Here is a 25205-nt window from a genome sequence, read left to right as displayed (position 1 = left end):
TGTGCAAGAAATGTTGTAAGTTGGTGGGCTTTAGTCTTCCTTCCAGGACACCACTGAGGCACAACTGCACCGAAGTATGCCTAGGCCAAAGTCTGGTATACTTCGCAGCAGTGCTTAACTTCTGCAGCAATGTCTCTGAGTATCACAAAGATGGGCAACTCCGTGCCTGTGAGGCTTGTGGGTTGTTCAAGGGTGGTTCCTGTGCTGAAGATATGCCACATGACTGGTGAGGAGACTGTTGGTACCTGGCCAAGTGAAGCAGAACCAGGAGGGGCTGCTGAGGCTGATAGTAGCTGGAACTTAGATTCACTGTCAATGCACCCAGATGAATCCTGGATCTGACACCTGGGATTTTGAGAATACTGTTATCTCCTGCTTGTAAAATGCCCGGGATCACCTGCACCTTTCAGCTCACTGTGGTGCATGGCGTGTACCTCTTGGCTTCGACCCTATGAATGTTTTAGTATTAGCTTTTGCAGCTGAGGAAGCTGGCCACTTGGCGCTAGCATTCTGTCACCGTTCATATAATTTCAAAGGCAGCTTTAATGTGAAACATTGTAGGCTTTAAAGAGGAAGAGCTAAAAATAAAGTATGGGAGAGACACCTTGGTGTGCCTGATATGTATTCTGCTACTCTCATTCTTCTTCTGTCATGTCTCCTGTAAGATGTTGTTCTGTGAATTTGTAACTGCATCATGTATTATGAAGAGGGAAACTTTTCCCAGGTTTGGCGTCTGGAAAAATGTGAAGAGTCTTTAGCAAGACGGTTCATGACATAGTGAACAGTAACAAGATTGTAATGGTCATCTTTTTATTTCGCATTTAAAATGACCCACAGCTTTCACAGGTATTGGGTTTCAGGCTTTTTTTCTTTTTGTGTTGGTGTGTTTTGAAGGCACTCTTCAGTTCTGTTCCTGGTAAGTGATACACATTTGAAACCCTTTGGTGCTTTTACCTATGATATAGGCTTGTCAGTTTGCTTTTGGGAAGTCTCCCCAGTTGCTCCTACAGCTTTTGCTGGATACAGTTGACATTTTCTTCTCTTTCTAGGCAGCTAGGTAGTATTGCTGTTGGCATTTGCTGCAGAGCTTGTCCCTCCCCCACTCTAGGTATCATTTTGTTTCAGTAGTTTTCTGTGTGTATGGGGTGAAAGTATTAATGAAAAATGTTTGACTACTGTTCAACCATTTGTAAAGCTCACTGAAATTACGGAAAACTTTCCCCCTCATAGTAGAGTAGATTAGATTCTAGTCTGCTAAAAGGCACGTCCCTTTCGCTCCTTTGTGCCAGCTACCAGTGTTGGAAGGAGGGGAGAGGCAGAGCCATCTCCACCGGACTTAACTTTGGTGTTTGGAACGTGGGTTGCGCTGTTGTGATGTGGAGCAGCCCTTGCAAAAATAGCCAAAGGCTTCCCCTGCATGGGGCAATCTGCTCCTTGCAGACACTGTACCATCCCTAGCTTTGGTTTCCAGGCATTGGCTTTATAGTCCCGTGAACTGGTGTGACTTGTGCCCTCTGCTGACTTTGTTATCCAGTCGAGGTAGGATGTAGGAATTTTCCCCAGCTTTATCGAATAGGGCTGGGACAAGGCCTGTACCTCAGATCTCAGGGCAGTATCAGGGCTTGACCTGAAAACAGTAAGCCATGTCTGATCGCTACTCTTCTGAATCCCAGACTGGGAGATATTTCTAGCATTGCCGATCATGAGCTGAGGTGGTTGTGATATAATGCACTTGGTAGCGGATCACTTAAAGTGAGTCGATTTTAATTTGGAAACATGACTCCGGTGACAGTAAAGTTTTAAAGCCTTTTCCTAAACCCACTCTCTCCAGGTACTATTCAATCATTTAGCGATTCTGAGCTCATGAAATTGCCTCTTCAGGCGAGCAGAAGCACAGATGAGCTTTGCATGCAAGGGGGGCCACGGCGGCTCTGCCTCCCGCCTCGGGGTGCCTGCGGGGGACCGGGCCGTGCCCGCGGCCCTGGGCGGACAGCGGCGGTAGGGAGCTTGCCGCCACACCGAGGGGGACCGGGGCGAGCATTCCTGGCCTGGCTAACCCCCTCGGTGAGGGAGGGAGGCAGGGCACGGCACGGCAGAGCCCCCGGGGCGGCTGCTGGGCGGTGTGAGTGAGGGGCGCCGGGCGGGCTGAGGTGGCGCCGGGCGGGCTGAGGGGCGCCCAGCCCCGCCACCGCCCGCTGCCCCGGCCCGTCCGGCCCCGCGCGGCGGTAGGTGGCCGCGGGGGGTCACGTGACCCCGCCCCTTCCCGGTTGCGGCAGAAGCAGAAGTGGGAGCCACGGAGCGGCGCGGCGGGGCGCGGGGAGCTGAGGCGCCCGCACCAGCACTCGCAGCCGCCGGCACGGCGTCGCCGCGGGAGGCAGCTCCCCGCCGCTGCGCAGGTGAGGGCGGCCCCGGGGTGGCCCGGCAGCGGGGCGCTCCCCGCGGCGCTGAGGGGCGGCCGCCGCCGCCGCCCTGCTCCGGCCCCCGTGGGCAGCAGGTGCCGCAGGGCTGGGACGGGGCGGCCGCGTCCTGCGCCCGTTTGACCTGGTGGAGGCAGCGGGCGTGAGGGAGGGTCTTGTGAGGGGCGGCGGGGGCTGTCGTCGTGAGCGGGCTGGGCGGCAGGCAGGGGCCGCGGGGTGCGAGGGAGGGCCCCGGGGGGAGGGCGCCCGTCCTGATGGGGGCGAGGGGCTCTGGGGTCTCCCGGAGGAGACCCTGCCACCCCGCACCTTGTGGCTTGCCATTCTCTGCCACGGGCCACCCAGCCGAAGAAGAAGGAAGGAAACCTTCGCCGTGTCGCCCTGTGCCTGACAGCAGCCCCGCACGGCCCTGGGGGCTGAGGGCCCCTGCCTGGGGCTGGGGCTGCAGTGCCTGCCGGGCAGCGGCCTTGCTGCCACCTTCACCCCCGCCTTTTTGCCAGGCCACAGGGCTCCCAGCGCAGCAGCTGTGTCGCAAAGCTCTGTGCAAAGAGCCGTGCATTACTATGAGTTATTAGCACTGTGGTACTGAACTGGTGTTGCTGGTGGATATCCATCCTGCTGGTGCTGTGCTGAGGCAAGTGCCTGCTCAGGTGAGGTGATGTCCTAAGTGCACGCAGAGGCAGAGCTGGAGGCAGTGGATTCAACAACCCTCTTGCAGTGCCCAGAGCACACTGAGAAACTTATGAGTTGACTAGAGTCAACATTTGGATTGCACTTCTCAGTTGACCTTGTGTGCCTGGGAAGCACCTGCAGTGTCATATGGGTGAAGCTGTAACAGAGCATAGATTCATCAGTGCTTCTCTGAGATGTTCTTTGATAGTCTGTACGATTATAGTTTGTCTATTACAGTTTTTCCTCTCTTTGTGTTCTCACAAAGGGAGTTAAGAGTGGTTGACTGATCTTCAGATAAGAAGGGTTTGTTTCTGAAACTGAAGTACCGTAATGAAGGAAAACTAAATAGACGGGTCTGGGGATAGATGGAGTGGGTGGTTTTTTCCATGTCTGTGTTCACTTGGTCAGTTGCAGTGAGTCTTTCTGACTTTTTAGTCCAAATCAGTCAGACTTTTAAATAAAAAACAGTATCAAAAATACTCTTATACTGAGAGCAACAAATGGTCCCAATTCTGTGTGTGGTACAGGACACCATCAAAGTTTAGCTCCTATAGTGCCTACAGTCAAAGGGAAAGAGCCATGTATTGGTGTCTGTGTCTAATCTAGAGCTTATGATATGTTTCTGTGACTATTAGCTCACTTGTTGAATCATGTAAGGGATGCTGGATCTTTTTACTTCAGGCGTCAGTAAGGCTTCAGTAGAAGAGCAGTAATGCCTCTGTTGCACATAAAGGTGTCTTGTAGCTCATACCCTGCTGGTTTAGAGGTATCCAGATAATGGGGTGATGAGGGTCATGACAGAGTTCTGCTGTGTGAATGGGTAAAAATATTGTTGATTCAAATAGTTGTGCAATGATGGGTGTAAGAAGGCCGAGGGGCACCTGTGGGTGAGTGTAAGAAGACTCAATGTTTAAAAGGTTAGGCCTAATATCAAGGGCTTCCATTAGGTTTTTTCGGAGGTCTAACGTGTTTTACTGTTAGGAAGCTCTCTGTGATGGTAAACTAGAGCAGGTAGCCAAAACAGTATAGAAGTGATCAGTTAAATTGATCAAATATTATGATATTCTCTCCACCTTTTCTGATGAAGTATATATCCTCAGATACAGTATTGTTTCATAATAAGTTAAAAACTTGACTTAGACTTAGGATTTAAGTTGGACTAAAACCACTGTTCGCTCTGTTTTTGGAAGAAAGAGCTACTTTAAAAGGGGAAGTCCAGTATATTATATTCAGCGGAAACTGTTTGAGAAGCCACCTCTGAGAGGCAGTTCCTTTGTACTAAGGGATTAATCTCTCAAAAAAACCCTGCCGCATTGCCTTTTATTAAATAGCTATATTTAGAACCCCCTTTTCTTGTTGTTCTAAGTCATGTTTCATTTTACAGCTACACATTGTATGGTAAAAGGCAGAGCAGGTGTATATTTTGTTATAGTCTCCTGAAAAACTATACTAATTTAAAAGTTGAGGTTTTTATTATTGCAATGAAGTGTTACTAAAATGGTTAAACCTTGTTGCAAATCACATCATGTTTGGTTTATGATAATTTTTAATGAAAAGGGCCAAGTCAGAAGACAGCTGTGGTTTGTTTGTTTGTTTGTTTTTTTGTTGTTAGAAAACCAGATGCTGTACAAAGATTTAATTTTATTATTTATTTTCTCCTCCTTTCATTTTGTGGCATTACAAGTCATTGTAGCAAGACAAGGTGACTATGACTGTCTTGTTAGATGCAAGCTTGTGATAATTTAGATGATTATTTTACTAGTTTCAGGGAATCAACAAGGATCGGTTATATTCTGGCTGAAATCTGCTGTTACTTACTACCCTTAAAAGTTGTCTGCTCCCTCTCAGTTGAAGGATTGCAGTATAGATTTGTCTTTCAGTATTATAAGGAAAGGGTACTCCATTTTCTTATTAAAATAACAACTTTATAGATACTAAACACCAAATAACCTGTATAATGTTTTGCAAAGCATGGAGTGAGACATGGTTCCTGTTGTAGAGTGCTTCAGGTTCGCTGTGGGCAATGCAGAGGCTGCTCTGCAGGTAAGAAGGGACAGTTTGTTTCTATGTTAGCTTCCCTCCCCTCCCCCCGCCCCCCCCCCCAAAAAAAAAAAAAAAATTAAAAAAAAAAAGGTGAGTTTATTGAAGTGGTAGGATTTGAAAAGGGTTTGTAAAGATTACACTGGACAGCTTCACAGACAGACAGATTGCACCGAAAGCAGCTACTGACACGTTGTTAGAAGACAGTTTTGTGGTATTAATGAGAGACGGCAGAAATGAGGGCTCTTTAGTGAAGAGCAGGTCAGGAGATAGTGACATGGGGTGAGGGGGAGGAGGGTTGGAAGAAGTTGCAAAGGGGAAGCGAGAACTGGCATGGTCGAATTAGCTATCAGCACAGAAACTGAAACTGCTCATGATGGAGACTAGTGGACTGAGGAGAGAGGAAGAGAACCAGAGGAGATGCTATGGTGGCTGCATGTGCACAGAGATTCTTTAAACCTGTCCTGCTCAGGGATGTGGTTAAGCGGGATGGTTGGGAACTGTGCGGCAGCAGCTCCTGCTACCTGTGTGAAACTTAGACATTTCCTCCTTTGTGCACAGATGAAAGAGCAGGTTCCAGGGCATCCTGTTTGTAAATAATCTCACTGAGAAGTAATCAGGCTTGTAATTAGCTGTTCGATGCAATGATGTGTGGGAGACCAAAGCACAGAAACTTGCTAATATTTATGAGAGCTGCTGCATATGCATCTCTCTTGACTGTTTTGTGCCAAGATGTGTCCCAGGTGCATGCACACAAATACCTGCCACCTGACATGTGAGTAAGGAAAAGTAGGCTGTGTAGGAGAAACACAGCCATGACATTTTAAAAGTACATACTGAGACATTTTAGGCATAGCCAACGTTTGTTTCAGTATTTGTATTCACTCATTTTCCCTTCATTTTCTTTATAGCTCTCAGGAAGACAGCTGGTTTAAATTTTCATATAGGTCTCATATAGGTTTAAATTTTCATATAACGCAAGCTGATGTCATTATTTCTTGTGTTATCTTGTCATTGGATTGCTAGGTTTCAATCATCAGCACTTCTTTGCTCCTCCTAATGTAATATCAAGAAGATAGCAACACTTGCTGCAAAGCCTGTGAGGCTTCACAGATTTCAGAGGTCTCTTCAGGCAGCAGACTGATGCTTCTTTAGTAATACAGGGCAAGACGAAGAACAAACCTGCTGCAGTTCGCCATGGGGGACAGCGTTTTGGTTATCTGACAATAGCAATTGAAATAAAATAAATAAAAAAATCCTGAGAGAGTAGAAAGATTTTTTGAGTACAATTCAAATCTGTTGCAAATATCTCTTTTTCTCATATTGATATGTAGATTGTCAATACTTAGGACAAAATGGAGTGCCAGATATTTCTTACAGTAGTGGAAGTTAAATTATCAGTTTCAAGAACGAAGAGCTTAACTTCCAGCTTGCATGGATCTCATGAGGTTTTTATGGAACATAATTGTACAAATACCCTAAAATAATAAAAATAATTGCTATAGGAATGGTGATTTCTGATAAGGACGGCTTTTGTCTCTATATCAGTTAGACAAAATGTCTGTGAACGAAGGTATCTCTCTATATGTAGCTTAACTAAAAGCAGTTCTGATGCTTGAAAGGAATTTGGTAGTGTTGAAGTGCACATTTTTTGTGTCTTAGGAGACTCTTGAAGTCACAAAATCAACATAAATACAGTCAGGGCTGGAACTTTGTTCAAGGAAGTCTGTCTTACTTTGGACCTACTGGTAACAGTTGCTGTTTTCTGGGGGAAAAGCAGTATTGCTATTTGAAGGCTTCAGAGATGCAGCCTTACCTCTAGTGCTACAATGTGCTGTTTTGGTAAAAGTGCACTTGGACAGAATATGTGGTGTGTTATGCTTACATTTTACATTTGATGTGCATGTATAATGTGTAAATGATATACTGCAGAAAACCTGCTAGATATTACAGAATAGGATTCTATTCATAATTGTATGTGGTATCATTTTTGGCTATCTAATCAAGAGTTGCTTGTGTAAGCATCCCAGGAAGTAATCCTTTCTTGGCTGCTGGTTATACTGGCAGAAGAACTGGAGGCTTGGTAAATAAACTGTCATGTTCTAAGCAATTTGTGCAATACACTAGTTTTTGGTTATGAGAGGATGTAGAAAATGTGGCAGAAAATGCTACAGAGATACCAAATATTGCTCCTTTAGAAGAGATTTTTAACATAGTTCTGCTTTAGTTTGAACATGTGTTTCTGCACCCCCCCCCCCCCCCCCCCTTTCTGCTGTGTTCTTTAGTTTTATTTAGGCTTAAATTCTTTCTTTGTTATGACCTAGATATTATTTTCTTTGACATTTCAATGGTTAGCATTCTTTGTGTTTTGCTCTCTTGTCCTTATTACTCAGGTATACTTACATTTGGTATTTCTTCCAGTCATTTTCTTGGGGTTTTTTTCTACTTATTTTTCTGGCATAATACTGAGACTTCGGAGATGTAAATCTGTATTTGTAGCGATGGGGGTGTACATCCAGCTGAAGTTGTGCAGGAATAAAACCACAGGGAATTATGTCTCTTAATGTGATTTTAATGTATTTGGCCTAAATGGCAGACCTTGGCTTACTTTCTTTTGGTCTGCAACACTGGTTACTTCTGTGTTAGAAGACTGAGGAAGCAGTTGGGGGTACGGTGCATTGGTCTTGCTGAGAAATTTAGATTGTAATTCTTCACATGCAGTAGCTGCTCCACCCAGCTCTTTGTTTTTAATAGATTTTGCAGTAGTGTGTCTACCAAAGTGTCATTTCTACCACCCACTGGGAAGACTCTTCATAATTTCTTTTGGGATAAATCGGCAAGGATGCTGTTAATGTTAGTTGTGGACCTGCCTTGTATTTGAATGGGTAGGAGTCTCTATTAGGTAGCTTTAACTTAAACAAATGTGATTTTTAAAGAAACAAAAAGGATGTTTTAAATACTGAATTTTCTCCCTTTTCTTTCTTTTTCTTTTCCAGGACACTGAAAACCATAAGAGTTTGATTAAGAAAAAAGTAAAAAATGCCTAGAAAGAGTATAGACTACGGAGCGCTACCAGAGTATGAGAAAAGCCAGATCAAAAGGACCTTGGAGCTGGGAACTGTTATGACAGTATTCAGTCTTAAGAAGAGTAGTCCAGAAAGGAGGACTATTCAAGTCATCATGGAAACCAGGCAGGTAGCATGGAGCAAGACAGCTGACAAGATTGAAGGTTTCTGTGAGTATTTGCAAAGTACACCTCAACTTGGAGTTCCTAATTGATTGATGTAATTGTCAAGTATTGATTTTAATGAGACTTTGTTAACATAATGAAGTTTTTGGCTGAAAAAAGTTCAGTAATTTGCTGAGAATATTTTCAATTGTTGCAATGTAGGTGAAGAATCTCCTGCAGCTTGTTATTGAGGTATCTAACACTACCTAAATAGGATTATAGTGTTTGACCCTAAGCCCTGTTCTCAGAGTTTTCATCTTTGAATATGATAGTGCTTGTGTTCTCTGAACTGAGTTACTGAGTGACTGCTATATTCCATCATTAAGCATCAAGATATCTTGTAAATTCGGGAGAGTGTTACTTTACTCCTCCTCCCTTCAGAAAGGAAAAATCCTCCAAATACAAGGACACTGAATTAAAAATTCTGGTTTTCAGGGAATTTTCTGTTTCAGGACAGAAATAATTATTTAGGGTCATTATTGCAAAGTACCAATGATTTAGGAGGATGAAGCAGTGAGATATAAGAAACTGTTTCAAGGTCCTCTCTCGATACTGTCTATTTAGTTGGTATCTGAACTGACTAAACCCACTATTTATAACAAGGTCAGGAAATAGAAGGGGAGTGTAAAGCCACACAGGGCTGCAAAAGATATGGTAGAAGAATAAAGTGAGGCTAATCTTCAGTTCTTTCTGAACACAACTGATGTCAAGCAAGCTCAGCCTGTGCTTTCTGGGATTTCTACAGCTCCTATTAGTATAATGTCATTACAGTGTTTGCATATGACTACGTGGTAACTACTTTTTATTTATTACAGGCAAGATTTTACTATGTAAATGCTAAATGATGTTGGTCCACAATATAGGAATTTAATTGTTTGCCTGAATTGCCAGAATCATTTGTTGGTCAGCCTTGGCTAACAAGAGAAGCTTGTAGTTGGGGAACTGGGGTTATTTGGGAAAAGAAATCGTGGTAAGAAATTGCAGTTTGGAGTTGGAGAGCTGGGAAGGTTGAGCTTTGTTGGCATGAGAGAATAAATACAGAATGGAGAAGCTACAGAGGCAAGAATCTAACTTACTGGGCAGAGGCAGGGATTTCAGTGAGAAACAAGTTAATTAAGGCCTGAGAGAAGAAAAGGAGTTTATGAATGGAAGAAAGACTGAGGCATAATTAGGGAGTGGTGGGGGAAGACACAGATATGGAGAATAAAGCAGGTGTTTCTCCCTGTAGCGTCTTACTGTTTTGTGAGCTTGACTACACGTACGTGAAGTCCAGTGGTAAAGAAAAACCTACCTGGTACTGTTTCAGTGCTACCCTATGCATAGAGCAACTGTGACTGGCATCAGTTACTTACTCTACTAGTGCAACAGACAGGGCCATGCTCCTGGTGTTTGCCCTGGATGTGAGTACACACTAATGTGAGAGAAACCAGGAGGGAGAAGAATGGGGTTTGTTCGAATTGTGGATTTTTAGAAGGGTGTTGGGGTTTGGGTTTTCTTTTGGTAAATACACAGCACGTTAAAAATGCATTGATCTGTAAGGTTGCAGAGACAAGCACTGAGAAGTATGATTTTTGGATTGTCTCTGCAGCTTCTGTTCATGCTCCTTACTTACAAGTATTACCTCTGTTACTGTTTCCATTGATCCAGTCTGCACAAGGAATGAGACAGGAACCTGCAACTGGAAATGTAATGTAATGGAATGAAAGACTGGTTGTCTGGAGAATGTTGTTATCGTTGGTGGTGAAAATACGGTCATAGGCAGTGTTCTGGGTAAAAGCAGACAGGTCTGGACAACCTAATTAACAGGTACCTTGGATCATAATCTTGCAGTGCCCCAATTTCTCGTGTGGAAAATGAGGGTAATTATTGCTTCCTATAATGACATGCATGAATGCAAGTACATTACTGGTTCTAATATGCTTAGATCCCGAAGTGAGGTGTGCCAAAAAAAAAAAAAAAATAAAGTCATGAGATGAGTAATTCAGTTATGACAGCATGGCTTGAGTATGCTTAGCAAATAAAGCCTGGGGTTATGCACAGAGCAATAAGATTAAAACAAAACAGAAAATTATCACTCAGTGGGTGAATGAGGTATTAAGAGTCCTCTGGCAAAAACAATATGTGGTCTTGTAGCTGAAGACTTTCTCGTAGGGGCTGAATTTAAAGCTGTACGATCTGTGTGTTCTAGATTTTGGGGTCAACTTTTTCAGTGCTTGACCTGTAATCTTCTTTTATCAAAGCTTCCTGGGGGTGGTGTGTGTTTGTGGTAGTACGTCCTGATAATTGTTTGCTCTATGCCTAGATTTTAACACTTCTTTTAAAATAAGGTAAATATTGTAATTTGACTTTTACACCTGGATAATCCAGCAGGGTAATGACTTGCTTGCAGTTAACACAGGCAGTCATGACTGGAACAGGGGATATAGCTACAGACCTGTGACTTAAACAAAGACCATCCGTTTCTCTTCCCCAGAACTATAGTACTGTAGCAGTTTTTTAAAAAAAATTAGCAACATTTAAGTGGTCTTCATAACGATGGAAACTTTAGGTCTGAGAATATGTCATACTCTAAAGCATATATATGCAAAATACTGTTTTGTTGTCTTAAAAAGCAGCACATCTGCCCAAAACAAGACTTACTTTGCAGGCATTTTTTCAGAATATGGTACAAACAGTTGTTACAATTTACCGTGAGCTCTATCTGATCTTCTTGAAATGAAAGTCACTGCAGCTCTAACTTGCTGACAGTGTTTTTGCTGAAGAGGAAGGAGATACTTTATTTATTTAGTTAGTTATTTAAATGTTGCTATTGCTTCTTTTGACTGAGACTCAGGCTTGCTTTTTTTCTTGGAAAGTGGAAAAATTTATGGATTTGTAGCTTTCATATTTGATAATTAAATGGATAGACTTCTTGAATACTGATAATGGGAATTAAAACTTTTATCTCTCTGGAGCTATACTGAGGAGATAGTACCAGCTTTGTGGTAGGAGAAAAGTTGTTATGACTTGTATATATGAATGACCCCAAGTATTCACTGGTGGATTGTGTTGACTTCGTGAAAAATAAAAAAAGCTTTTTTTTTTTTTTTTTTTTTACTGGCTGAGGGCATAGAACTGTCATCTTAAGTATTATATTGTTTAATATGCTTGTGCTGTACAAGAAATAATATTCATGATGTGATCTTAATGATTGATATTTGCATGTGCTACAGTCCAATAAGAATTAATATTCAGTACGAGTAGAAAAGTTAATGGCTTCCTGTTGAGTGTGCACAATTTTAACTCAGGTTTGTCAACTGCTCTTTAACAGAAGGCAGAAAACTGAATGTTTGCAACTGCTGTGGCGTTTGTGTTTCTAAATCAGATAGTGAAGAGAGTTCTTAAGTGTTGGGATACAAAAATAGGCTGCTAATAGATAGAGAAAATGGAGGTCAACTTTTATACTTTATTTTAATATTCTTCTGTTGGAAATTAAGAAGAGAGAAAAAAAAAAAGCTTTTTCTCTAACTGCCCTCTGTGGTGATGGTAACTATAGTGCTGATTTTCTTGCAGGTGAACTGTAAATGTGTGAAGGATGTTCAAATTCTTCTAAGCCAGAGTTGTTTATAATTATTACAAGGGCCTTTTTCAAGTTTGGTTACTAGTATTTTGGAATTGATTTAAATTAAATCTCATGACAACAAAAAGACAGCTACCCTTATTCTGGAATAAACTGACCCATGCAAGGGAGATGTAGGATTAGCTATACTGATATAGATGTTTAGACGACCCCATGGCCCTGAATGTGGCAGTACTGTGTATTTTAAATTGCATTACTCCTGGAAAGATCCCTTTTGTAAAATAAAAGTCAGCATTTCTGTTTAGAGCAGAGCAAAAAGAGCTGCTAAAATTATGGCTGTTTCCTGCTCAGTGCAGATGTGTTTCTCTGGATGAGTAAGTAAAATGGAGATACCTCTCCTCACAAACCCCTTTCTAGACCCAGGCCTTTGGTGTGGTAAGAGGTGAGGGTATACAAAGGCTAGAAAATCTGATTTAAACAGTCTCTGTCTTAGTTATGCAGCTCAGACCACACAATGTCTAAATACTGGAGGTTTTTTATTGACCTTCTGAAGGACTTGACTCGCTGTATACAAAAGGAGTTTTCTAGCAGAAATGGACTGGGGAGAAACCTCTGTATTTTCCTCTAAATGAAAGAATATAGGTTGTTTGTGTCCTTATGGGAACGATAGGTTATTTGAACAGTAGAACAAAAGGCCAAATGTTAAGCTGATTAAGTCCCCTCACTTTTAATAGAGCAGCTGAGGTTTTTGATCACTTTTTTGTTACCTTGGGAGTTATTGCAGTGCTGAGAACGGTGCTACATGATTTCTTAATTCTTCAGATAGAGCGTTTTATTTTAGCTTCTGGTAAGTTCTAGCTTTACAAATTAGGAAGGGAGCATTGCGTACCAGCTCTTCTAAAAAGGCTAGTCCTCTCTGCCCACCTGCAAGAAGGGGGAAGGAGCAACACATCAGTGTCTCCTCACACCCTTCCTGAGTTGTCTTACCAGTGTTGGTAACCTGTGCATGAACACTTCCTTTCTTTTAGAACTGTGCAGTCAAGAGTTGTTCAAGTCAAGTTAGTTCTTGGGTGATATTTCAATTTTCATGAGGTCAAGTGAGCTGTTGAGTTCGTCCAAAGAAATCAGACTTGGTGAAAACAGTAGATTTTGCTGTTTGTAAGGAAACTGTCATCCTTTTGTACAATCTGTGGTTCTTGGGTTTACTGTGATTCTGTTTTTAAATGTAATACTTTGTAGGCCCAAAGAAAGATAAAGTTAAGCGACTGTGGGGTATCTTTCCTTTCATTTTAGCCTGTAAAGTTAGGAGAGACTGGTAAATGAGCAGATTTCAAGAAACGTTAAATAATATTTGACCATATTTTCCATTTTGTGGGAACTTCAAGTTTCCTTCTGGATGAAAGAGGAAAGATTAGCTGTGGAAAGAGGCCTGCCCATCCTGGAGCGTTTTTCAGATTTAGTGGAAGCCAGGAAGGTTTTTAGTGCTGCTGCTCTTTTAGTCAACAGCTAAGACTTTAGAGTCCCTTATGTATGCCTTTCCTGCATCAACTGGGGCCAATACAACCTGTTGTCAAGACTGAAATGGATAAAGGGAGCAATGAACCTTTGAGAAATGTTTTTATCGTGGATGTTTAGCATACAGGGTTTCATTAGTATATTAAAACGAATGCCAGCAACATGTGCTTCCTTATGTGGGCCTGCAGAGAGCTATGCAAATAGCTAAAGGAAGCAGGTCTCAGCTAGATGTAACTGTGTTCACCCATGCTTGGACTTCTTTTAGTCATCTGGCTATTGTTCTATATACAGAGACATTTTAGATGCCCTAATAGCTCTAAGATCATCTGAGGGAAATACTTCTAGACACTGGCTACAAAATGTCGGAGCTTTTTCTTCTGCCTCTTAGTTATTAATGGCATTTCTTTGTATTCTGCATTGTCCTAATTTTAAACTGTTAAATTTTGCTAGGTGAGCTATAGGACTGCTTGCGGGGTTTGGAATCTCAATGCTTTTGATCCTAAGTTACCTAGGTCATAAGTGCCAAAAGATTGGTTCAACTTCTGATGACAGATGTTTTTCCCTTGAGGAGTTGTGTGGGTTTTGTTTGTTTTGCCCTTGCCCTTGTGCTTTGTATGTTGCAGTGGCATATTAATACTTCATCAGACCACCCATGCTTTGAAGCCATTGTGTTGGTTGGGTTTTTTTCCCCTCTACTTATATTTCTTGGTGTGCACACTAATTCTGGTTTCAGCGGACCCTGTGTCACTGATTACAATAGGAGAAATTTGCTGTTTCTTGGATAAGGAGTAAGTTTTGGTGAGTGTTGCAATAGTACTGCCCCACTGAAAGGTTAGTGACTCTGATGCAGCATACCCAGTGTCTTGGGGGCTGAGGGTTATGAACAGGAATGGTACTTCTGTCTGTGTGTGAAATAAGTTTGAGGGAATATTTTCACAGCCTAGTATTAAGCTGGTAACTTAAAAGGCTAGTCTTGCCCAGATAGTCAGTTGAGAGAATGAAAGGCTCCTCCAGAGCAAAGTTTAGTTCCTGCTCTGAATTACTATCTGCTGGAGTCTCTTGCTCTGGCCATTGTGTATATAAAAAGCATAATAACACCAGCTTCCTAACTCCGAGGCAGCATTTTTTTTTTTTTTTTTGTACTTTTGTTACTTCATCTATACAGTTGGTTTAAGTATAGGAGTTCTGTTGCAAAGCATTGTAAATGTAAAAATATAATTTGAACTTTGAGAAGAATTTTGAGCGTAAAAGACAGCACAGAAATAAAGGACCATTTTTTGCAGGGCCATGAGTCTAAAACCCACAGCACTAGATCTGCATCTGGTATCAGATACCATTGCCAGGAAAAATAAACAAATCTGTTAGGAGTTCAGGGTGGACCACAGTCTTCCCCCTCTTTTCCTTGCTGTAGCACAGCTGACTTAGAAGCTGCCTGGTGCTGGGGAAGGCATTTGGCAACTTTGATTATGTAGCAGGGGACAGTGTGTGGTGTGGGGAATGTGTATTTTCTTCGAGTGATACCCTAGTGCAAGCAGGACCCAGTATGACTTGACTGTGGATCATTTACCTATAGGTTTTATTGACAATTTTAAGTTCATGAGTTTGCAACTTAAGAACTACAGATCTTGGAAACTATGGTAGAGCTAAAGTAACTTTTGCTTTACCAACACATGAGAGAAGGAAGCTCCAGTCTCCTTGTACAGAGGTGATTGATTGCTTGTTTAATTCTTAATGGACCCTTTTCTTGTAGAAATTAACTTATCCATACTAGATACATGACTGTGGAGCTGTGACTTACCAGCATGATTTATCGCAGTGTGTTGCTTAGCGTGTCACTTCCTTATGGTTCTGCTGTGTGTATTTACTGTATGTTTACCCTTTACAACTGTGCATGGCTCTGCACGCTGGCCCTTGGGTCACCCCCCCGCCCCGCTCCCCCGCCCCGTGCTGTTTCTCCCCACTCCAAACTGTCACAGGTTGGATCCACTATGGGTGTGTGTTGTATCCCGGGGTCACTCCTTCCTCCACATCGGCTACTCTGCCGTGCTGTTTCTTCACTAGGATACCAAGTGGCCCACAGACAAGTATACTGTCATAGCTGAGATAGTGGTGGAGGGAACTACTGGAGTACTGCAGTGAAAGGCAGAGGGTAAGGAAGGGGCAGTGAAGACTGACAAGTGCTTGTCAGTACCCCCATCACCTGGGGTTTGCTGACTGAGGGTGCATTTCAGTACTACCAAATAAGGCTCCCAAATTTCCTCATATTGTGGTATACACATTTATATGCATGTGAATAAATCAGGGCCCAAAGAGATTATGGTATTGAAGTTTGTAGAGCCAGTATATGCAAGGTGTAAATGTCCAGGAAGCTGATCCATAATGGATATTTCATTCTTTGTCAGATGCGAAGTGCTTTAAGGACAATTATTAAGGGAAAGTTTGTGGCGACTAGAGTTCGATTAGTCACTGGAAAATATGTGAGTTTCTGCATACTATTCCGTGAATCCTTGTGTTAAGTGACAAATCACAGTTAAGAGAATTTATGCTCCAAGCAATCTGTGGTGCCTTCCTTGAATGTACAAGAATGTGTTTCTCTGTAACATAAGTTTGCACATTTCAAGGAAGATTCTGTTGAGGATGTAAGACGGTTTCTGTTTTTTTGATTACCTAGGGTGTTTTTTTTTAATGTGAAGAGGTGACTTGCTTTGGTAAAATGATATAAACCATATGTTAATCCCTTAATCCTTGTAAAAGAAAGATCACCTATCTTTTTTTGATCTTCTTGGATTTATTGCAAAATACTGAAGAGAAAAATGTCTAGCGCTCATTTAGTTATGCAAGCACATAACAAGAAGTAGGTTTAAATCGCTGGAGGGCCATGTTTAGAAAAAGGTCATATATCAGCTGTTAAAATACTCTTTCTGTATGTAGACCAAGAGGTTAGAGTATAGGTAAGGTTGAAAGAGAAAACGGTATAATGTATTAATATTAATTTATTTTGAAAACTTTCTGTTTCTCAGAAATACCTGTGTTTGGGAACCTCTTGTCAATGAAGTTAACTGCAAAATTACGAAGCAGAGGAATAAAGACGGCTTAAATTGAGACTTCTGGTGCTAATGATATGCCCCAGTATAACACATAGTGACAATTTCTTTTGTCTTCAGTTAGACCTTTATTAATGCAGTAGAACCATCTTACACCTTTTTGCATTTTTAATTGAAATGTGTAACATTTTATCTTAGGATTAAGTTGGACTGCTAAATTCACATTCTCTGTTCTCCTGTGGTTTTTTTTTTTCCTGTAATGATTTTCCAGAGTTTTTAGAACAAAATGACCGTAGCCCACCTTTAAAATACATTTGCCATATCAAATTCATTTATTGTTACTGATCTTTTGTCTAACGTATAAAAAAGAATTATCAAAGATTAAGTTTACTTGAGATTTTCTTCCTGCTGAAAAGAGATTTTACAGAATTTCTTCTCTTTTGGACAAATAAAAAACCCTGATTTTTTTTTTAAAAAAACGTAAAACCAAATTGAACTTTCATCTTTCACATGTATATTAAGAAAGGGAGTGAATGGAAGCAAGTAGCTAAATTGGTAAATTTACGTTATATATAAAACTAGAACCTGTGGGAGCTGCTGTGTTTTTTCTCAACTGCAAGATTACACTGTGTTTGTGTTTTCAGATTGTTACGTTGCCAAGCAGAAATCACTAGTTTCTGCAAAATGTTGCACCTGGCTATTTAATGATCAAAGCTCATTGGAGAAGCAGTGCATCTGTAATATAGTCATGTAGATAACAGGACCAGATCAGGCCACATACAATTTACGGGGAGAGGTGAAATGCAGGGATGTATATTTTAATGTAATGGCAATCTTACATACATACTTAGGTACAGGTGGGGCTAGTCTAGCTAACAAGGGCTGTGGCTTTCTTAATCTTTATTGTTGTATTTTATTAATTTTATCCTGCAGTGTGTTTTCCCTGGAATTAAAATTTGCGAATTTTGCTTTTAAAATCTTTGCTAAAATGACCTGCCGAAGGGAGCAATTTTTAGTTCTGTGCATGCTTTTGGCTGTCAGATACATTGGAGAAACTTACAAAAAAGCTAACACCTAAGAGGGTATATATGCAAGTGGCTTATATTCTTAAACATAGATGTTGGGTTTTTTTCCCCATAGGTTAAATAGCTCAGTAATTTAATCAGTAGAATTGTTAATGCTTACATGAACTTCCTGTCTGGTGGAAACCTTTTTTTTTTTTTTTTTTTTTTTTCCCCCCTTGGAGAAGGTGTAAACATTTACAGCATCTGTACCTTTCTGGGAGAAGTGATGGTATCTACATATTCTGCTGAGGAATGTGAAATGAGGGCTTCCATTGGCTTCATTGTGACTTGACCTTGCTAATTTGTAGGAGTGAGTCGTTTTTTTTTTGCTAACAGAATTTCTTCTGTCTGAATTTCCTTACTGTTTCAGACATAAAGCAATAAACTAATAAACTTATATTGAAAACCTCAAGTTCATATTCTGTAATTTTCTTTCTGTATTCTGAATACTTTTCAAAAGCTGTATGTCATTGCAAAAATGAATCTACATCTTGCACTTTATGGAGTATCTTTTCAAAGGAGCATTAAAATTCAACTTTTTTCTGTTTCAAAGTTGCTGTGCTTCAGCAATCCATCCCCCCAGGCGATCTTTGTGTGCGTCTTCAGCTGAGTATTTAGAGCTTGGTTTCTGTGGTCAAATGAAAAAATGAACATGTGTAGCTTTTAGCTGTTTTCAAATAATTTCTTCCCTTTAGCAGCTCAGTTAAGCAATGCTTAATGCTAACTTTCAATGACCAGACTTCCTGTCGTGGGCAGCCAGCAAATGGGGATGGAATTAACTTCATAGACCTGAGCACCCCAATGTGATTGTGTTCAAAGTGAGAGCGAGATGTAGGTACTATGGTACACTTTCCTCAAAGTCAAAGTTTTACATGGCAACATTTCTGTTTTGTTTTGTTGCATGGAGTAGAATGTAAACTTTTATGGGCACATATGTAAAGGTTAGGATATTCTCATCTTATTTCGTGAAGGTGCCTTTTAATTTTTAGTATGAAGCCAACAGCCATTTGAGATGTATGGGCCCCTTGAATTCAGAGTGCAAACTGGGAAGGGCTGTAATATGTTGTTACTCTACTGAGCAGTCCAGTGAGAAGTTATTAATTTAATGGTATTTTGTTGTTACTGTACATGGCAGCTCTGTGTGACCTGATTACTTAAAAATCTGTGGGTTTAAAAGGTGCGCTTCTCTAAGCCTTATGTCAGTCACACAGCTAAATCCCCAGAGGACCCCTTGGAAAGCTAGTCATGTGTGCTTTCTCAAGATGCAGCACACTATTTCTCATGTTCCATCCTTGTAACCGTGTTTTCAGATAATTTTGTGGCTTACCTGTGATGACTTCCTGGGGCAACTGAATGTCTCGCTAAATTTCACTGTTTCTGTGAGCTGAATTACTTTCCGTGCCCGATCTGTACTGTCACGCGGCAGGAGATTTTTGCTTTCATGTGACTTTCTCCTCTGAGAGAAGCCTCACCTTGTTCCCTTTAGAGTTGCATGAGAACTGTGTTTCATTGCTGCTCTGAATAAAACAAGCTGTTAAGACACACCTTGTGTAGTTAATTTTTAATTCTGCAGAAGTGAGAACAAAGCCATTGTCCTCACTAACCACCCTGGAGTACATTTGCAAAAAGATACTAAAGGCTTTCTTTACTCACTGGGTGCTCATTTGCACATAGCTCATGTTGCAGGGGGAAGTTTCTGCCTTCCTGAGATGAAACCCTCTTTGGAATATTTTGTTATGCAAATTGCTCAAAAAAATTATGGATTCTGAAAACTCTGAAGTGCAGAATGTTGCTATATGTACATACAAATGAAAATGTGAATATATTCATCTAGAGAATGCCCACCCCGTGTCTCAGTCCACAGCACTTAGGTGATCAGTGTCTCTTATTTTCCTCTCCAAAAGATTGCCAATAGTTTCCCTTTAGCCTTCTTGAAAATTACTGAAACTATCTGCTGAATAAGTAATGTTCATGGCCTGATTTCTGACTCTGTAAGCCTCCTTTGAATCTCTCTGTAGGCTTTTTCTTGTCCTTCATTAAGCACATAACTCTGAGGTCTGATCCAAGCATTGTTTGTGGCCACAGACACTGAAAGACTCGTGGGGACTTTGGACTTTGAATCAGGAGCCTGATCCCACAAGACCCTGTAGTCCATTATGCCAGTCTCAGTGGAACTCAGCTTATACTGTTTATTAAGTCAAGGATACCTTGCTAGTTTGACAGCCTCTAAGATTTTTTGACTTACCCCACGTATATACAATCTGCCTGACTTTCCAGCCTAGAATTATGTGACTTGACCAAAGCTGCTCTATGCAAACACGGCTTCCTATGGTAAACTTGAGTGCCTCCAGCTAACGTAAGGTGTTCTGCTGTTAGCGTTGGCTGGTTTTAAGCAGGGGCCATTCCGTCACCCAACTGCCTGTCTGGTTGTTGAGTGGTTGTGCTGCCAACCACAGGTGGGTGTTGCTTGAGCACAGGGGTGGACGGAGACAGAACTTACCCCTTTGAATACCAGTGCTGGTTTGCTCACTTCTGGAATGAGGAGCACAGTGGTGTTGTGTGGGTTTTTGGTTTTTTTTTTGATCACAGTCATCCACTATCATTTGTGCCCCCCCCCCAGTTCTCCTGTTCACATCATTTTCTCCCTGTGCTTACCTTATGTCTTGTCTTCTGCTGAGCTTGCATGGCACCTGCTGTAGTAGAATTCAAGTTCTGTTTTACTGTCTGCCTCTAAGTGTAACTGAAGGACAGGTCACAGCAATTCATAGTTTATAAGTGTGTGACTAAATGTGATCACTACTGCCAGGTCATTTGAATGGAGATCAGTGGAGGTGTCAAGGATCAAAAGTTTATTGTTAAGTTTATGGCAGTAAAGAGCTCTAGCAGACGCTCAGGAAGGCACTGAGCAATTAATCTGTGCAGTCTTTGGAAAGTAGCTATGTAGTAGTGTAATGATCCATTGAATTAACTGATTTGCTGAACAACACACAACAGCAGGAGCTGAAGTTGAGCAGCTTCAGGCTCTGAACTGCCACAAATACTGCATGCCCAGATCAGAGCCTGAGACAGGATGGTAATTGAACGTGCCTTGGAGTCCAGTCTTGTTAAAGAGCTGCTTGAGGGAGTTGTCAGAATCAATAGCTGACTGATGAGGCTGCCAAGGAGCCCCTTTTAACCTGTAGAAATAACCACATAAGAGAATGAATGAAATGTAAACTAGTACTGTAGGGGTTTCAGAGTGGCACTAGACTTCTAAACTATTTGGCTGGGGACCGAGTACATTGGGAATGTCCTTATTGTCTTGCTGGGTGTGAGTCAACTTCTCTACAGGGCATACTTTGATTTATATTTCCTTGGGAAATGAATGAATCTTGCACTATTTTATGGGAATCACACCTGCAAGCATGTTGGACCTGATCTGACCCTGCAAGCTGCATATGTCCAGGTCTGTGCTTTTTTCAGGTGTATCAGGTCCCAGGAATGTGAAGCCAGGTGAGGATACAGCTCTGCAGTTTGGACATGGGATTAGGAAGAAGGAAGGCTCTAGTACTTAAAGGCACTAGGAAGATAAAAGAGTGTCCTAGGTGCTGTGCAGGTAGTTCTGGTACAGGCATAAAGTTACATTTTAATTGTTCAGTGACAGATTGTGCTATAAAAAGTTAACTGTGTAACAGCTAAATTGGTACGGTTAATCTACTGATTTGAGTCTGAAACATGTTGCAGTTTTTCCTGGCCTGTTCCTTTCCCAGTTCAGTTGGGATCATCCATCCTGGACTTAGGGGGCATTATGTGGAGGGTGCCAGGTGACTCCAGGCCGCCTGGGGAGGTAGCAGAGCTTAGTGTAAGACCAAAATTTATGCTTGCTGTGCATATCTCTCTTTCCCAACCTCTGATTTTCTGCCTTGGCTTTTCTTTCAATAATACAGAGTAATACATCATAATTACGGTATATAATGGTCATTAAAATATATGCAGGTAATTTCTATTCATTTTCTGAAACCATGACACGTATTATATCTTTTTGTAAAAGTCTAAAGAATGTTTAATAAAACTTGTGTTTTGTACATCTGCTTCATATGTTATTTAAGTAAATGTAATGATATCTTGCCAGAATTTTGTAGGATACATAATATGTTGCCTCAGAAGTATAGGAATGTAAATTGTGAAATTGAGGGGTTTTATATAAATATTTTCTCTCTCTCTTTTTTTGTCTTTTTTTATTTTTTTCCAAAATGTGTTCTCTTCCTGAATCGTTCCTCTGTTTAGTGAATTTTTAGCAACTAGGATATACTAATCTCTTTTTCAAAGACCAGTTGGAGAAACAATAATATGGTTATAACAGTGTGAAACCTGTGCATACAAAAATCCTTGTGGCTGTATGTATATGCTCATACATTCATACAGTAGAATGGGATGGTAGGGTTGAAAAGTTGTAATGCAAGGAAAAGAACTGTAGTGAGACATTGAGTAAGTTTGTGTTTTTGTTTCAGAGGTCAGTATGAGGTAAGAGCCACTTGAAATAACAGCAGTGCAGGTTGTGAAATCTGTTTTATCGCTGCTTATAGCTTATATTTTGCATGGGTCTTTGTGGTGCGGTGTTCACATGTGTGGACTTATAGGAGTCTGAAATGAAAGGTGTGCTTCATTTTGAAGTTATAACTGTGTTTTTCAGCAGGGATTTGTTGGGTGAAGGGAAAACAGAAGGGGTTACTGGGGTTGCTCTTGTCCATGGTTAGAATGAGCCAGCATGGTGCAGTCCCATGCTGTTTATTGCAGCCATGCAACCTCCTTCCCACTTTATTTGGGTACTTTCTATCTCTGCATCCTGATTCTTCTCTGCTGATATTAATGTGAATTGGTGGGGTTGGATCGTGTTTTTCAGATGGTGGCATTTTGGGATGGATATTTGGCTACACCGCTAGGGATCTAGGTGAGACTCTGGATGGTAAAGGGGATCAGAGTCAACAGTAGGGAGCTTTTGGTTGCTGGTCATTTATGGTCGTGTCATTAATTTATTTTAGAAATTTGCATCTAAATTTAGGGGCCTTGGCCAATAAGACACATGGATTGTAGGAGGTTTTTTCATGGTTTGAGACGGTGGCTGAGACATGGAGGCTGAGACATTAAAACCCTGTCTTGAATATAATTACACTTGGAAAAAATATTTTAAGTTGCTTGTGTCCTACAGTTAGTTCTAGTTAACTTTTAAGGTCCTATTTTGCCAAGGTAAGTTGTTTGATGTCTGGGACAAAGCAGTGTCTGCTTGGTAAGTTTGGCCTGGGATACTTTGCAGAGAATAAGAAATTCCAAGATGAATTAGTGTTCCATTATCAGGAATTCATTGATGAACTTCCTTGTTTGCCTCTCCCTCCTTTCCGAGCTGGCATCATAGATACCTAGTTCTACACAGGCTGAAGGTTTAACCAGTGTTCAGCTCCCTGTCTGTTGGCAGCAGCATTGCTTTTTCATTATGTTACTGTGTTCTGTTACATATGAAGTGTTCATTTAAAATGGGGGTTTTATATTGCAGTGTTCTTAAATGTATGGAAAGAAACCTTCAGCTTTTTCCTTGGATCTTGCTAAGTCTGATAAACACATTTCAAGAACAGCCTTGAAATGTTTTTCTTCACTCTTCATTCTGTAGCTTGTAAGTCAAGACTGTCCAGAAGTGGGAAGAACTGTTTATTTGTCTGGTCCACAAGCAGAACAAAACCACTTCCTCAGTTTTCTAATAAGTATCTTATCTTGAGAGTGCACATATTTCTATTTCAGTGCTGTCTCACTACTGTTATGCAGGCCATGTAGCAATGGTTTGATAAAAAAAGGGAGTTGACTTGAAAATGTGTACTTCTGCAGTGTTCCTACTCTGCTGAGCTTTAGTATGTACCTGTGTTCTGTAGAAAGCAGGAAGATGAAAGTGATACAATAAGTTATGTTAAATGTCAGAGATATCTTTGGAGTTGACCAGGAGAAAACTCACAAACATTTTCATTATTAGGCTGGCTTTTCACTTTATATTCCTACTTTAAATATTTTTCTTACAAGTGCCAGTGACTATAGTAGCTGACAAGGTTAGCTGACTATCTAAGATTTGATGCGTAATTTTTAGATGGGTAAGTTAAAAGTTGTATCTTTTCTTTTTTGTCTCTGAACAGTTGCCACGGCAATTGGAAATTTCTTGTTTAAGAGTAAATGCCATTTGTGAAATTACGTCTTCTGTAACGCAAAAGGCCCATGTGTATACACTCTGTTCATGGATAATCAATTATAGTGAAATGATAAAAACACAACAGGTTATTTTTCTTCTTTTGGTCTTTCTCTACTGTTGTCTGTTAGTAATATATTTAGTTGTGGATTGCAAGCTGGTGCAATTTGTTTTTCTTGCCCAATAAAGATCTTTATATATGTGTGTGTATTTATATTTTATATATGTATGCATGCTTTGAGTTGTTCATCTTATTGTTTATGGCTCTGCTGGAACGTAAATGCAGTTGTACTGACTGAATGTTGTTTCCTTTCAGTGGATCTGATGGAAATAAAAGAAATTCGCCCAGGAAAGAATTCGAAGGACTTTGAGCGTTGCAAAGCAAAGCAAAGAGAAGAACACTGCTTTACTATTTTTTATGGTACCCAGTTTGTCCTCAACACCTTAAGCTTAGCAGGTACATTTTTCTTCTTTTAAACCTACTGATTGAACAAATCAAATACATTGATGGAACAGTAATGCAAAGAATACTGTGGTTTTGACTTCTGCAGTTCAGAGTAAGCGCACCAGCTGTTTAAAATCTGGAGATAGACCTTTTACTTGGCCCTTCATGTCTGTGAACTGCTGCTGCATTTGTAATGTTTTGCCTTCAGATAGCATGTCATTTTGAGTGTAGTTTCTGATTTGCTCAATCATTTCTAGTAAGGTAGCCTTTTGCTGGTTAAATCTCTCTAGTAAGGTCTTCGGTGCTGAAGAGCAGAGGTGACATTGTCCTCTTTAAAGTCAGTAAAGGATTGGCTGTTGTCTTCAGTATGGCCAGAATATTGCCCTTGAATTTTTAGTCTGGCCAAAATTGTTTTGGAACCGATAGCCATAACGAGTTAGACTACAGATACATGACAGAAACTTTCCTATTACCTGCTAGCAACTGGAAAATGCCAATTTGGAAAAATGAAGTTCTAGTTTGAGGTTATGTGTGTGCATGTCACCTGATAATACTAAACCTCTTCTAAAGAAGTACTAGGGCACCATAAATAGTATTGGAAGATGATAACTGAAAATTAAGAGATCCATGTGAAACAGAGGGAAGTTGTATCCTGTATCTGTTGAAAGGGTTGCAGCACTTATTTCAGGTGAGGCTATCCAGGGTAGCAAACGCAAAGACTTTGAAATGAAAAGGGATATAAATTCTTACAGTGCAGTCCGAATACAGTTTCTAAGTAGTGGAGCTTACAAAGAGATTTCTTTTCTAAAATGTTTGTGATGGATCCTTGGTTCAGAGTCATACAGATGACTTATTTGGAGTGGTAGTTTTGTCTGTCCTGTGCAGGAACAAATCATTAAATTCATTGCAGAATCTTAAAGGGAGAAAAAAAGGAGCGGTTTGTAATTGTTTTAGTGCTAACAGTACCTTTTTTAAAAATGGAATTAATTGCTAATAGATTGCAGTACTAGAAGACAAG

At 40.9% G+C, this 25205-nt stretch overlaps 1 protein-coding gene across 1 annotated transcript in view; it reads left to right on the top strand.

The window, feature by feature from the left end:
- Positions 1-2246: 2246 nt before the first annotated feature.
- PLCG2 (phospholipase C gamma 2) overlaps positions 2247-25205 on the top strand; it is a 66015-nt gene continuing 43056 nt past the window's right edge. Inside the window, exons 1-3 of the mRNA XM_080410688.1 lie at positions 2247-2396; positions 8123-8361; positions 24059-24199. Of these exons, the coding sequence (XP_080266814.1) occupies positions 8166-8361; positions 24059-24199 (337 nt within the window). The 5' untranslated portion in view covers positions 2247-2396; positions 8123-8165. The remainder of the gene's footprint in view (positions 2397-8122; positions 8362-24058; positions 24200-25205) is intronic.

This window comes from Falco punctatus, assembly GCF_963210335.1.
Source record: "Falco punctatus genome assembly, chromosome: 14".
Classification (NCBI taxonomy): domain Eukaryota; kingdom Metazoa; phylum Chordata; class Aves; order Falconiformes; family Falconidae; genus Falco; species Falco punctatus.
This window is presented reverse-complemented; position numbering and strand designations above follow the sequence as displayed.